This window comes from Nerophis ophidion, linkage group LG26 (genome assembly GCF_033978795.1).
Source record: "Nerophis ophidion isolate RoL-2023_Sa linkage group LG26, RoL_Noph_v1.0, whole genome shotgun sequence".
Classification (NCBI taxonomy): domain Eukaryota; kingdom Metazoa; phylum Chordata; class Actinopteri; order Syngnathiformes; family Syngnathidae; genus Nerophis; species Nerophis ophidion.
In genome coordinates, this window is record NC_084636.1 from 33,203,831 (window position 1) to 33,219,373 (window position 15,543).

At 24.9% G+C, this 15,543-nt stretch overlaps 1 protein-coding gene across 3 annotated transcripts in view; it reads left to right on the forward strand.

The window, feature by feature from the left end:
- The window catches only part of LOC133543313 (E3 ubiquitin ligase TRAF3IP2-like), a 56,531-nt gene extending 43,781 nt beyond the window's left edge, over positions 1-12,750 (forward strand). For 2 of the 3 annotated variants that reach the window (XM_061887810.1, XM_061887808.1), the window contains 3 exons: positions 2,738-2,854; positions 2,930-3,004; positions 12,342-12,750. In XM_061887810.1, coding sequence (XP_061743794.1) covers positions 2,738-2,854; positions 2,930-3,004; positions 12,342-12,488 — 339 coding nt within the window. In that variant the 3' untranslated portion in view covers positions 12,489-12,750. The remainder of the gene's footprint in view (positions 1-2,737; positions 2,855-2,929; positions 3,005-12,341) is intronic. The other variant, XM_061887809.1, reaches the window with a different exon arrangement.
- Positions 12,751-15,543: the final 2,793 nt, after the last annotated feature.

The following is a 15,543-nucleotide window of genomic DNA, read 5'->3' on the forward strand; positions in this document are numbered from 1 at the left end:
ACAAAGATTAATATCATTAATTATCCATCCATCCATCCATTTCCTACCGCTTATTCCCTTTCGGGGTGGCGGGGGGCGCTGGCGCCTATCTCAGCTACAATCGGGCGGAAGGCGGGGTACACCCTGGACAAGTCGCCACCTCATCACAGGGCCAACACAGATAGACAGACAACATTCACACTCACATTCACACACTAGGGCCAATTTAGTGTTGCCAATCAACCTATCCCCAGGTGCATGTCTTTGGAGGTGGGAGGAAGCCGGAGTACCCGGAGGGAACCCACGCATTCACGGGGAGAACATGCAAACTCCACACAGAAAGATCCCGAGCCTGGATTTGAACCCAGGACTGCAGGACCTTTGTATTGTGAGGCAGACGCACTAACCCCTCTGCCACCGTGAAGCCCTATCATTAATTATTAATAATAAAATATAGTTAAAGGTAAATTGAGCAAATTGGCTATTTCTGGCAATTGATTTAAGTGTGTATCAAACCCTTCGCATTAATCAGTACCCAAGAAGTAGCTCTTGGTTTCAAAAAGGTTGGTGACCCCTGGGCTAGAGTCTACAAATGAGTTTTAAGATAGGACTTAAATGCCTCTAACTCAGGGGTGCCCATTACGTCGATGGCGAGCTACCAGTCGACCGCGGGGGGTGTGTCAGTCGATCTCCAGCCAGGCTTTTAAACAAAATAGACCTAAAAATGAGTGATCATCAATCTTCACCAAGACGTCACTTAAATGACATTCACGGTACCGGAGGGTCTTGTGAGATGACGCTGGCTGCTGCAAGATCATTATTATGAAAATATAGAGTAGAATAGAATAGAATAGAGTTTTATTGTCATTATTGCAATGAACAGGTTCAAAGAACAACGAAATTGGAGCAGCTCCTCCTAAGGTGCATATACAATATGGTAGTATAAATTAAAAAAAAAAAAAATAATAAATAAATAAATAAAAAATAAATTTAAAAAAAAAAGATAGAGATGACAGATGTATCTATGTATACATACATAAAACATTATTTCACATTGTAGTCCAAAAAAATAGAAAAACATTTAAACATTACACATGAGGACATGATGGACATATGGACACTCAGTGCCTGTTTAGTGCTACTATGGCTCTTGGGTAAAAGCTATTTTTTAGTCTATTGGTGCTCGCTTTTAGCACCCTGTAGCGTCTGCCTGAGGGTAGCAGTTCCAGGTGGCTGTGCCCGGAGTGGAATGGGTCTTTCAGGATGCTCTGTGCTTTCCTGAGACAGCGGGAGCTGTACAGGTCAGCCAGGGAGGGGAGGGGGCATCCGATTAACTTCTGGGCGGTCTTTATGACTCTCTGGAGCGCCGTTCTCTCTGCGGCCGTGCAGCTGCTGAACCACACACAGATGCAGTAGGTCAGGATGCTCTCAATGGAGCACCGGTAGAAGGACACCAGCAGTTCCTGTGAGAGGTGGTTGTTCCTGAGTATTCTCAGGAAGTGCAGTCTCTGGTGTGCCTTCTTGATGGTAGCCGTGGTGTTGGTGCTCCAGGATAGGTCGTTGGCCAGGTGGACTCCCAGGGAGCGGAAGTCGGAGACCCTCTCCACACAGTCACCACTGATGATCAGGGGCAGGATGTCCGTTTTTTTCCTCCTGAAGTCTATGACCAGCTCCTTGGTCTTGGAGGTGTTCAGGGCCAGGTTGTTGACTATATGACCGAGAGGAAGGCCAGAAACACTTTTTATTTCAACAGACTCTCGCGCCGTACCTTCCGTCAAAACTCTAAAGGCCGACTGCACATTTCCTATCTTCACAATAAAAGCCCTGCTTCATGCTGCCTGCGCTAACTAAATACAGAGTCTCGGAAAACTGGCGTGCACAAGCGATCCCTCAGAAAGCTTTCCGAGACTCTTATTTTGTTAGCGCAGGCAGCATGAAGCAGGGCTTTTATTGTGAAGATAGGAAATGTGCAGTCGGCCTTTAGAGTTTTGACGGAAGGGACGGCGCGAAAGTCTGTTGAAATAAAAAGTGTTTCTCGCCTTCCTCTCTGTCATTTTTTCATAATAATGAACTGGCAGCAGCCAGCGTCATCTCACAAGACCCTCGGGTGCCGTGAATGTCAATCAAGCAAGCTACGGAATTTGCCGCAAATGTTTTTCTTGTAAAGTGTATGGAAGCTGGATGAATTAGATGCCAAAAACCAACCACTTTCATGTGGTATTGTACAGAAAGGACAACTTTTTTTCTCCTCCATTTGAAAATGTGGGCGTTATCATCATTACTGTCTGATTCCAATCAATGCAAGTCATCAGAATCAGGTAATACACCAACTTATATTCTTGTCTTCGTGAAAGAAAGACATCTATATGTGTTACACATGCTTGTATTATCATTAAACACATTTAACTTGTTTACAAAAATGTCTCTTTCATAAATAAATAAATATAAATGATATATATAAATGAGGTAGATCCCCTCGAGTTGGTCAATGGAAAAGTAGCTCGCCTGCAGAAAAAGTGGGGGCACCCCTGCTCTAACTGGAGCATTCCAGAGTACTTATCACTAATAAGCCGGAGTTCTTTGAATGCAGATTTTTTTGCCGGGACATACGGTATGGGCAAGATAGGCTGGAGCTAGACCGTGTAGTATTTTATACGTAAGTAGTAAAACCTTAAAGTCACAGCTTAAGTGCACAGGAAGCCAGTACAGGCGTACTATGATTAAACTCGAGGTCATGCCCGTGTCACTTGATCCCCAGAAGGAGTACCTGATCATCATCATCATCAGCCCCAAGTACTACGAGACGGTGACCGCCTCCCACGTCAGTCCCGACATCGACGAGCGGACGTGCAACGCCGTCTACATCCACAAACAGGTGGCAAACACTCATCTCGCATCTTCTCGTTGGATCCTACCCTAAATCTTCTTCTTCTTCTTCTCTTCCCTGCAGCTGCAGAATGAGTTCATACAGAATGGAAGCAAGAATTTCCGCTTCATTCCCATTGTGTTCCCGGGCGCTAAAAAGGTAAGTCAACTGACCGCTGTTGTATAAACATAGTAATAAATGTTTTTTCCTATGTAAAAATAATAATAAATGTTCCGTCTTGCATAAAAATAAATGTTTTGTCTTGTATAATCATGAATGTTTTGTGTTGCATTAAACATTTGATGTTTTTCTTGCATAATCATAATAAATGTTTTGTCAGGCATAATAATAATAAAGGATTTTTCTTGCACAAACATAATACATGTAATTCTTGCTGAAAAATAATACATGTTTTTTCTTGCATAAAAATACATATTTTTTCTTGCATAAAAATAATTAAAAAAATGATTGCATTGAATAATAAATGTTTTTTTTTGGCATAAAAATAAATGGGTTTTTTTTCGCATTACCATAATAAATATATTACTGCTGAAAAATAATACATGTTTTTCTTGCATAAAAATAAATATTTTTTCTTGCATAAACATAATAGTAAATATTTTTTCTTGCATAAACGTTATAATACATAATTTTTCTTGCATAAAGATACTTTAAAAACAATATTGCATAAAATAACAAATGTTTTTTCTTGCATAAACGTTTTAATATTTTTTTCTTGCATAAAAATAATTTAAAAAAATTATTGCATAGAATAATAAATGTTTTTTTTGGGATAAAAATAAATGGGGTTTTTTTTTGCATTACCATAAATTACCATAATAAATATATTACTGCTGAAAAATAATACATGTTTTTCTTGCATAAAAATAAACATTTTTTCTTGCATAAACGTTATAATACAAAATTTTTCTTGCATAAAGATAATTTAAAAACAATATTGCATAAAATAATAAAAAAATGTTCTTGCATAAACATAAAAATAAATGTTTTGTCTTGTATATACATTATAATATTTTTTTCCTTGCATAAAAATAATTTAAAAAAATTATTGCATAGAATAATAAATGTTTTTTTTTGCATAAAAATAAATGTTTTTTTTGCATTACCATAATAAATATATTACTGCTGAAAAATAATACATGTTTTTCTTGCATAAAAATAAATATTTTTTCTTGCATAAACATAATAGTAAATATTTTTTCTTGCATAAACGTTATAATACAAAATTTTTCTTGCATAAAGATAATTTAAAAACAATATTGCATAAAATAATATATGTTTTTACTTGCATAAACATAAAAATAAATGTTTTGTCTTGTATATACATAATATTAAATATTTTGTCTTGCATTAATATATTATTACATGTTTTTTTCGCATTACCATAATAAATATTTTACTGCTGAAAAATAATACATGTTTTTCTTGCATAAAAATAAACATTTTTTCTTGCATAAACATAATAGTAAATATTTTTTCTTGCATAAACGTTATAACACATAATTTTTCTTGCATGAAGATAATTTAAAAACAATATTGCATAAAATAATAAATGTTTTTTCTTGCATAAACATAAAAATAAATATTTTGTCTTGTATATACATAATATTAAATATTTTGTCTTGCATTAATATATTATTAAATATTATTTCTTGCATAAATATATGATAACTATTTTTTCTTGCATAAACGTTTTAATATTTTTTTTCTTGCATAAAAATAATTTAAAAAAATTATTGCATGGAATAATGAATGTTTTTTTTGCATAAAAATAAATGTTTTTTTTGCATTACCATAATAAATATATTACTGCTGAAAAATAATACATGTTTTTCTTGCATAAAAATAAATGTTTTTTCTTGCATAAACATAATAGTACATATTTTTTCTTGCATAAACGTTATAATACAAAATTTTTCTTGCATAAAGATAATTTAAAAACAATATTGCATAAAATAATATATGTTTTTACTTGCATGAACATAAAAATAAATGTTTTGTCTTGTATATACATAATATTAAATATTTTGTCTTGCATTAATATATTATTACATGTTTTTTTTGCATTACCATAATAAATATTTTACTGCTGAAAAATAATACATGTTTTTCTTGCATAAAAATAAACATTTTTTCTTGCATAAACATAATAGTAAATATTTTTTCTTGCATAAACGTTATAATACATAATTGTTCTTGCATAAAATAATTTAAAAACAATATTGCATAAAATAATAAATGTTTTTTCTTGCATAAACATAAAAATAAATGTTTTGTCTTGTATATACATTATAATATTTTTTTTCTTGCATAAAAGTAATTTTAAAAATTTATTGCATAGAATAATGAATGTTTTTTTTTGCATAAAAATAAATGTTTTTTTGCATTACCATAATAAATATATTACTGCTGAAAAATAATACATGTTTTTCTTGCATAAAAAATAAATATTTTTTCTTGCATAAACATAATAGTAAATATTTTTTCTTGCATAAACGTTATAATACAAAAATTTTCTTGCATAAAGATAATTTAAAAACAATATTGCATAAAATAATAAATGTTTTTTCTTGCATAAACATAAAAATAAATGTTTTGTCTTGTATATACATAATATTAAATATTTTGTCTTGCATTAATATATTATTGAATATTTTTTCTTGCATAAACGTTTTAATATTTTTTTTCTTGCATAAAAATAAATGTTTTTTTTGCATTACCATAATAAATATATTACCGCTGAAAAATAATACATGTTTTTCTTGCATAAAAATAATTTAAAAAAATTATTGCATAGAATAATAAATATGTTTTTTCTTGCATAAAAATAAATGTTTTTTTTTGCATTACCATAATAAATATATTACTGCTGAAAAATAATACATGTTTTTTTTGCATAAAAATAAATATTTTTTCTTGCATAAACGTTATAATACATAATTTTTCTTGCATAAAGATAATTTAAAAACAATATTGCATAAAATAATAAATGTTTTTTATTGCATGAACATAAAAATAAATGTTTTGTCTTGTATATACATAATATTAAATATTTTGTCTTGCATTAATATATTATTTAATGTTTTCTTTTGCATTACCATAATAAATATTTTATTGCTGAAAAATAATACATGTTTTTCTTGCATAAAAATAAATATTTTTTCTTGCATAAACATAATAGTAAATATTTTTTCTTGCGTAAACGTTATAATACAAATTTTTTCTTGCATAAAGATAATTTAAAAACAATATTGCATAAAATAATAAATGTTTTTACTTGCATAAACATAAAAATAAATGTTTTGCCTTGTATATACATAATATTAAATATTTTGTCTTGCTTTAATATATTATTAAATGTTTTTTCTTGCATTCACTTAATAAATGTTTTTTTCTTGCATAAACATAATAATACATGTTTTTTCTTGCATACAAATTATAATAAATGTTTTTGTCTTGCATAATCATAAATGTTTTTGTTTCATTTAACATTTTTTTCTTTTTTTCTTGCATAAAAATAATAGTAAATGTGTTTTCTTGCATACTACTACTACTACTACTACTAATAATAATAATAATAATAAATGTTTTTTCTTGCATAGACATAATAATACATTTTTTTCTTCCATAAAATATAATAAATTATTGTTCTTCCATAAACATAATAAAAGTTTTGTCTTGCATTACCATAATGAATGTTTTTTCTTGCAAAACACACAAATTAATGTTTTGTCTTGCATAATATTAATAAATATTTTTATTGCATAAAATTAAGTTTTTCCTCGCATAAACATAATGGTTTTTCTTGCATATTTAAAAATAATAAATGTTTTTTCTTTAAAAAAAATAAAGCTTTTGTCTTGCGTAATCATAAATGTTTTTTGTTTCATCAAACATTTTTTTTTTCTTGCATAAACATAATAATAAATGTTTTGTCTTGCATACTAATAATAATAATAATAAATGTTTTTTCTTGGATGGACATAATACTACTTATTTTTCTTCTATAAAAAATAATAAATTATTGTTCTTCCATAAACATAATAATAAATGTTTTGTCCTGCATTACCATAATAAATGTTTTTTCTTGCAAAAACACAATAATAAATGTGTTGTCTTGCATAAACATAATACATATTTTTTTCTTGCATAAACGTAATATTACATATTTTGTCTTGTATAAAAATAATTTTAAAGAATTATTGCATAAAATAATAAATGTTTTTTTTCTTGCATTACCATAATAAATATTTTATTGCTGAAAAATTATACATGTTTTTCTTGCATAAAAATAAAAATTTTTTCTTGCATAAACATAATAGTAAATATTTTGTCTTGCATATACATAATAATAAATCTTTTGTCTTGCATTAACATATTATTACATGTTTTTGTCTTGCATATTAATAATAATAATAATAGTAATAATAATAAACGTTTTTTTCTTGCACAAACATATTACATATTTTTCTTCCATAGAAAATAAATTATTGTTCTTCCATAAACATAATTATAAATGTTTTGTCTTGCGTTACCATAATAAATATTTTTTCTTGCAAAAACACAATAATAAATGTGTTGTCTTGCATAAACATAATAATACATATTTTTTTCTTGCATAAACGTAATATTACATATTTTGTCTTGTATAAAAATAATTTTAAAGAATCATTGCATAAAATAATAAAAAAAAAATTTCTTGCATTACCATAATAAATATTTTATTGCTGAAAAATTATACATGTTTTTCTTGCATAAAAATAAAAAATGTTTCCTTCATAAACATAATAGTAAATATTTTGTCTTGCATACACATAATAATAAATCTTTTGTCTTGCATTAATATAGTATTACATTTTTTGTCTTGCATATTAATAATAATAATAATAGTAATAATAATAAACGTTTTTTTCTTGCACAAACATATTACATATTTTTCTTCCATGGAAAATAAATTATTGTTCTTCCATAAACATAATTATAAATGTTTTGTCTTGCGTTACCATAATAAATATTTTTTCTTGCAAAAACACAATAATAAATGTGTTGTCTTGCATAAACATAATAATACATATTTTTTTCTTGCATAAACGTAATATTGCATATTTTGTCTTGCATATACATAATAATAAATCTTTTGTCTTGCATTAACATAGTATTAAATTGTTTTGTCTTGCATATTAATAATAATAATAATAGTAATAATAATAAACGTTTTTTTCTTGCACAAACATATTACATATTTTTCTTCCATAGAAAATCAATTATTTTTCTTCCATAAACATAATTATAAATGTTTTGTCTTGCGTTACCATAATAAATATTTTTTCTTGCAAAAACACAATAATAAATGTGTTGTCTTGCATAAAGATAATAATACATATTTTTTTCTTGCATAAACGTAATATTACATATTTTGTCTTGTATAAAAATAATTTTAAAGAATTATTGCATAAAATAATAAATGTTTTTTTTCTTGCATTACCATAATAAATATTTTATTGCTGAAAAATTATACATGTTTTTCTTGCATAAAAATAAACATTTTTTCTTGCATAAACATAATAGTAAATATTTTGTCTTGCATTAACATATTATTAAATTTTTTGTCTTGCTTATTAATAATAATAATAATAGTAATAATAATAAACGTTTATTTTCTTGCACAAACATATTACATATTTTTCTTCCATAGAAAATAAATTATTGTTCTTCCATAAACATAATTATAAATGTTTTGTCTTTCGTTACCATAATAAATATTTTTTCTTGCAAAAACACAATAATAAATGTGTTGTCTTGCATAAACATAATAATACATATTTTTTTCTTGCATAAACGTAATATTACATATTTTGTCTTGTATAAAAAATAATTTGAAAGAATTATTGCATAAAATAATAAATGTTTTTTTCTTGCATAAAAATAAATGTTTTTTTCTTGCATTACCATAATAAATATTTTATTGCTGAAAAATTATACATGTTTTTCTTGCATAAAAATAAACATTTTTTCTTGCATAAACATAATAGTAAATATTTTGTCTTGCATATACATAATAATAAATATTTGTCTTGCATTAACATATTATTACATTTTTTGTCTTGCATATTAATAATAATAATAATAGTAATAATAATAAAAGTTGTTTTCTTGCACAAACATATTACATATTTTTCTTCCATAGAAAATAAATTATTGTTCTTCCATAAACATAATTATAAATGTTTTGTCTTGCGTTACCATAATAAATATTTTTTCTTGCATATTTAAAAATAATAAATGTTTTTTCTTGCAAAAAAATAAAGCTTGTGTCTTGCATAATCATAAATGTTTTTTGTTTCATCAAACATTTTTTTTTCTTGCATAAACATAATAATAAATGTTTTGTCTTGCATACTACTAATAATAATAATAATAAATGTTTTTTCTTGGATGGACATAATACTACTTATTTTTCTTCCATTAAAAATAATAAATTATTGTTCTCCCTTAAACATAATAATAAATGTTTTGTCCTGCATTACCATAATAAATGTTTTTTCTTGCAAAAACACAATAATGTGTTGTCTTGCATAAACATAATAATACATATTTTTTCTTCCATAGACGTAATATTACAAATTTTGTCTTGTATAAAAATAATTTTAAAGAATTATTGCATAAAATAATAAATGTTTTTTTCTTGCATAAAAATAAAAGTTTTTTTTCTTGCATTACCATAATAAATATTTTATTGCTGAAAAATTATACATGTTTTTCTTGCATAAAAATAAACATTTTTTCTTGCATAAACATAATAGTAAATATTTTGTCTTGCATATACATAATAATAAATATTTTGTCTTGCATTAACATATTATTACATTTTTTGTCTTGCATATTAATAATAATAATAATAGTAATAATAATAAAAGTTGTTTTCTTGCACAAACATATTACATATTTTTCTTCCATAGAAAATAAATTATTGTTCTTCCATAAACATAATTATAAATGTTTTGTCTTGCGTTACCATAATAAATATTTTTTCTTGCATATTTAAAAATAATAAATGTTTTTTCTTGCAAAAAAATAAAGCTTGTGTCTTGCATAATCATAAATGTTTTTTGTTTCATCAAACATTTTTTTTTCTTGCATAAACATAATAATAAATGTTTTGTCTTGCATACTACTAATAATAATAATAATAAATGTTTTTTCTTGGATGGACATAATACTACTTATTTTTCTTCCATTAAAAATAATAAATTATTGTTCTTCCTTAAACATAATAATAAATGTTTTGTCCTGCATTACCATAATAAATGTTTTTTCTTGCAAAAACACAATAATAAATGTGTTGTCTTGCATAAACATAATAATACATATTTTTTCTTCCATAGACGTAATATTACAAATTTTGTCTTGTATAAAAATAATTTTAAAGAATTATTGCATAAAATAATAAATGTTTTTTTCTTGCATAAAAATAAAAGTTTTTTTTCTTGCATTACCATAATAAATATTTTATTGCTGAAAAATTATACATGTTTTTCTTGCATAAAAATAAACATTTTTTCTTGCATAAACATAATAGTAAATATTTTGTCTTGCATATACATAATAATAAATATTTTGTCTTGCATTAACATATTATTACATTTTTTGTCTTGCATATTAATAATAATAATAATAGTAATAATAATAAAAGTTGTTTTCTTGCACAAACATATTACATATTTTTCTTCCATAGAAAATAAATTATTGTTCTTCCATAAACATAATTATAAATGTTTTGTCTTGCGTTACCATAATAAATATTTTTTCTTGCATATTTAAAAATAATAAATGTTTTTTCTTGCAAAAAAATAAAGCTTGTGTCTTGCATAATCATAAATGTTTTTTGTTTCATCAAACATTTTTTTTTCTTGCATAAACATAATAATAAATGTTTTGTCTTGCATACTACTAATAATAATAATAATAAATGTTTTTTCTTGGATGGACATAATACTACTTATTTTTCTTCCATTAAAAATAATAAATTATTGTTCTTCCTTAAACATAATAATAAATGTTTTGTCCTGCATTACCATAATAAATGTTTTTTCTTGCAAAAACACAATAATAAATGTGTTGTCTTGCATAAACATAATAATACATATTTTTTCTTCCATAGACGTAATATTACATATTTTGTCTTGTATAAAAATAATTTTAAAGAATTATTGCATAAAATAATAAATGTTTTTTTCTTGCATAAAAATAAAAGTTTTTTTTCTTTCATTACCATAATAAATATTTTATTGCTGAAAAATTATACATGTTTTTCTTGCATAAAAATAAACATTTTTTCTTGCATAAACATAATAGTAAATATTTTGTCTTGCATATACATAATAATAAATATTTTGTCTTGCATTAACATATTATTACATTTTTTGTCTTGCATATTAATAATAATAATAATAGTAATAATAATAAAAGTTGTTTTCTTGCACAAACATATTACATATTTTTCTTCCATAGAAAATAAATTATTGTTCTTCCATAAACATAATTATAAATGTTTTGTCTTGCGTTACCATAATACATATTTTTTCTTGCATATTTAAAAATAATAAATGTTTTTTCTTGCAAAAAAATAAAGCTTGTGTCTTGCATAATCATAAATGTTTTTTGTTTCATCAAACATTTTTTTTTCTTGCATAAACATAATAATAAATGTTTTGTCTTGCATACTACTAATAATAATAATAATAAATGTTTTTTCTTGGATGGACATAATACTACTTATTTTTCTTCCATTAAAAATAATAAATTATTGTTCTTCCTTAAACATAATAATAAATGTTTTGTCCTGCATTACCATAATAAATGTTTTTTCTTGCAAAAACACAATAATAAATGTGTTGTCTTGCATAAACATAATAATACATATTTTTTCTTCCATAAACGTAATATTACATATGTTGTCTTGTATAAAAATAATTTTAAAGAATTATTGCATAAAATAATAAATGTTTTTTTCTTGCATAAAAATAAATGTTTTTATTTTCTTGCATTACCATAATAAATATTTTATTGCCGAAAAATAATACATGTTTTTCTTGCATACAAATAAACATAATTATAACTGTTTTGTCTTGCGTTACCATAATAAATATTTTTTCTTGCAAAAACACAATAATAAATGTGTTGTCTTGCATAAACATAATAATAAATATTTTTTCTTGCAAAAACACAATAATGAATGTTTTGTCTTGCATAATAATAATAATAAAGGTTTTTATTGCATGAAAATCAAAATAAATGTTTTTCTTGAAGAAACTTCATGAATAACGTTTTATCTTACATAAACACAAAATAATGTTTTTTCTTGCAAAAACATAGTGTTTTTTCTTGCATATTTAAAAATAACCCATGTTTTTTCTTGCAAAAAAAAAACAAAGGTTTTGTCTTGCTTAATCATAATAAATGATTTGTCCCGCAGTGTCACGTCCCAACATGGCTGCAGAACACGCACGTGTACGCTTGGCCGCTGGACCGCGACGACATCTTGCGGCGGCTGATGAGAGTTGAAAAGTACAACCCACCTCCTATTGGTGAACTGCCCACGATCGTGTCCATCCCCATATGAACCCTTATCACCATTTATCACACTGTATCACCCCAAATGGCATCATTACACCCATACTATGCTGTTTGACCCCATATCACCCTATATGACCCAATATGACCCCATATGACCCGGTCTGATATGGCAGAACCTTCTTTGAAGTTGTAGCTAGCAGGAAGATAATCGTGACACATCCAATGTTTCATGTGAATTGGAAGACATTTTTATTTGTGACTAATTGGAAGATTTTAATGTGCATCCAATAAACATATTTTATATATTGCATATGTTTCATATATTTGATGTATTTCATATATTTTATATGTTTTATATATTTCATGTTTTATATATTTTACATATGTCGTATATTTGATCAATTTCATGTTTTATATATTTTACATATGTCGCATGTTTCATGTTTTATATATTTCATGCATTTCGTATGTTTCATATATTTTATGTATTTCATGTTTATATATTTCATGTTTTAAATATTTTATATATTTCATATTTTATATATTTCATATGTTTTATATATTTAATGTTTTAAATAGTTGATATATTTCATATGTTTCATTTCATTTTTTATATATTTCGTTCTATCTGCTTCATATAATTCATGTTTTATATAATTGAAAAAAAATATATTTCATATTTTATATATTTCATGTGTTTTATAAAATATAATTGTAAACAATTAATGATTATACAGTATTTTTTTACAATTATTTAATAACTAATAAAAATTTGATTTAGAACAGTTAATTCAATTATATTTAAATCATTATTTGTTAAAAATGACATTATTTATATGTAAATCATCCATTGTTATGAATCCCATTTTATTATATTTATATCATGAATTATGCCAAAGTAAATGGTATCATTTATATTTAAAATCATTTAATGTTCTAAACGAGATTGTATTATTTATATTTAAATCATTAATTGTTCCAAATTAGATTTTAATTTTTATATTTCAATCATTAATTGTTCTAAATTAAAGTGGAATATTTATATTTAAATCATGAATTGTTCTGAATTACATTTTATTATATTTATATCATGAATTGTGCCAAATTAAATGGTATCATTTATATTCAAAATCATTTAATGTTCTAAACGAGATTGTATTATTTATATTTAAATCATTAATTGTTCTAAATTACATTTTAATTTTTATATTTCAATCATTAATTGTTCTAAATTGAAGTGGAATATTTATATATAAATCATGAATTGTTCTGAATTGCATTTTATTATATTTATATCATGAATTATGCCAAATTAAATGGTATCATTTATATTTAAAATCATTTAATGTTCTAAACGAAATTGTATTATTTATATTTAAATCATTAATTGTTCTAAATTACATTTAAATTTTCTGAATTAAAGTGGAATATTTATATTTAAATCATGAATTGGTCTTTTATTATTTTTACTTAATTACTTAAACCACGTTGTTGGTTTTTGTACTTTTATTCGCAGACAAACAGGGACCTCTGCTGGCGAACAAACGCATTGCTTCATAGTTTCAACAATTTTTATTTAAATTTTTTTTTTAAATCACACAAAATTAAATCACTCATTTTGCATTTTGGGTGCGAGCTCTTCAACATTTATAGTATATTTACTATATTTATTTTATTTGCTGTTTCCTCAAATTGTGTGCAAAAATGTCACAAATATCATCAAAAATAGAAACAAAATACTTTTAAATTAATTACAGAAAGAGAACAATAATTACACAGCAAATAAACGCTGTGCTGTCCTGTTTTCTGCTGTTAACAAATGTGTGTAGTTGTGTGGAAATATGATAGTTGTGTAGAAATGTAATATTTGTGTAGAAATCAATCAATCAACCAATCAATCAATGATTATTTATATAGCCCTAAATATGAATAGTTTTGTAGAAATATGTGGAAACAATGAACTACTCACAAATCATTTTTTTAATTCATTTTCAAATATTCAAATTCACAGATCTCATACATTTATAACGATTAAAAATTATGTACAAATTAAAAAAAAAAAAATAACGGGTTGCCCAGAAATGTGCAAGTTTCTTAACAAGCAAAGTAAAATAACATTTTAGGGACAAACTGAACTTAAAACATTTGTATTCGCATCGTACTAATATCAGCCAGTTTAAAGAATATGGTGTTTGCACATTTTCAATAGAAAATGGAAGGATGTTATTTTACTATACTTGGAATTATTTGAGCGCAAATGTGATTTTTGATTGTGCTTATTCATTTTGAATACCATCAAAACACGAATGAATGATTTGTTCATTTCTATTTGATTTTTTTCAACATCACATTAAGGAATTTGTCAAATTCCAAAGACAAACATCACAAAGAGCATCAAAACACACCAAATAAAAAAAAAATAGATACATCATTAGACATACATGAAGGTAAAAAGGTTAAGGAGCAAATACATTCAGATTGTTATTTATTTTTTTTTTTCACAGATTTACAATAAAAGTATTTTCCTTCTAAACATTATGATACCAGACAGCTTCAATTTGAGTCTCTTTTTTTCTTCTAAAAATAGGTTTAAAATGTAAGACTTAAAACCTTTTTTTTTCCTATATATATATATATATATATATATATATATATATATGTGTGTGTGTGTGTGTGTGTGTATATATATATGTGTGTGTGTGTGTGTATATATGTACATATTTGAAAAAACTGTTTTAAGTTGTACATTTATATATATGTATATATATATATATATATAATGCATACTATATATATACATATATACATACATATATACATAATACATATAGTGTATATATATAAAATTATATATATATGTATATATATATATATATGTGTGTATATATATATATATATATATATAAAAACACACACACACATACATATAGATGTATATATAATTGTATTTTTTTTTAATTTTTGCTCAGATTTCTTAATAAACCTCAGTCCTAAATAAAAAATAAAAAATGTAATGCAATGATTTTATTTTATTTTGAGCCTTGAGTCTAAGATGATGTCATTGGTATATATATATATATATATATATATATATATATATA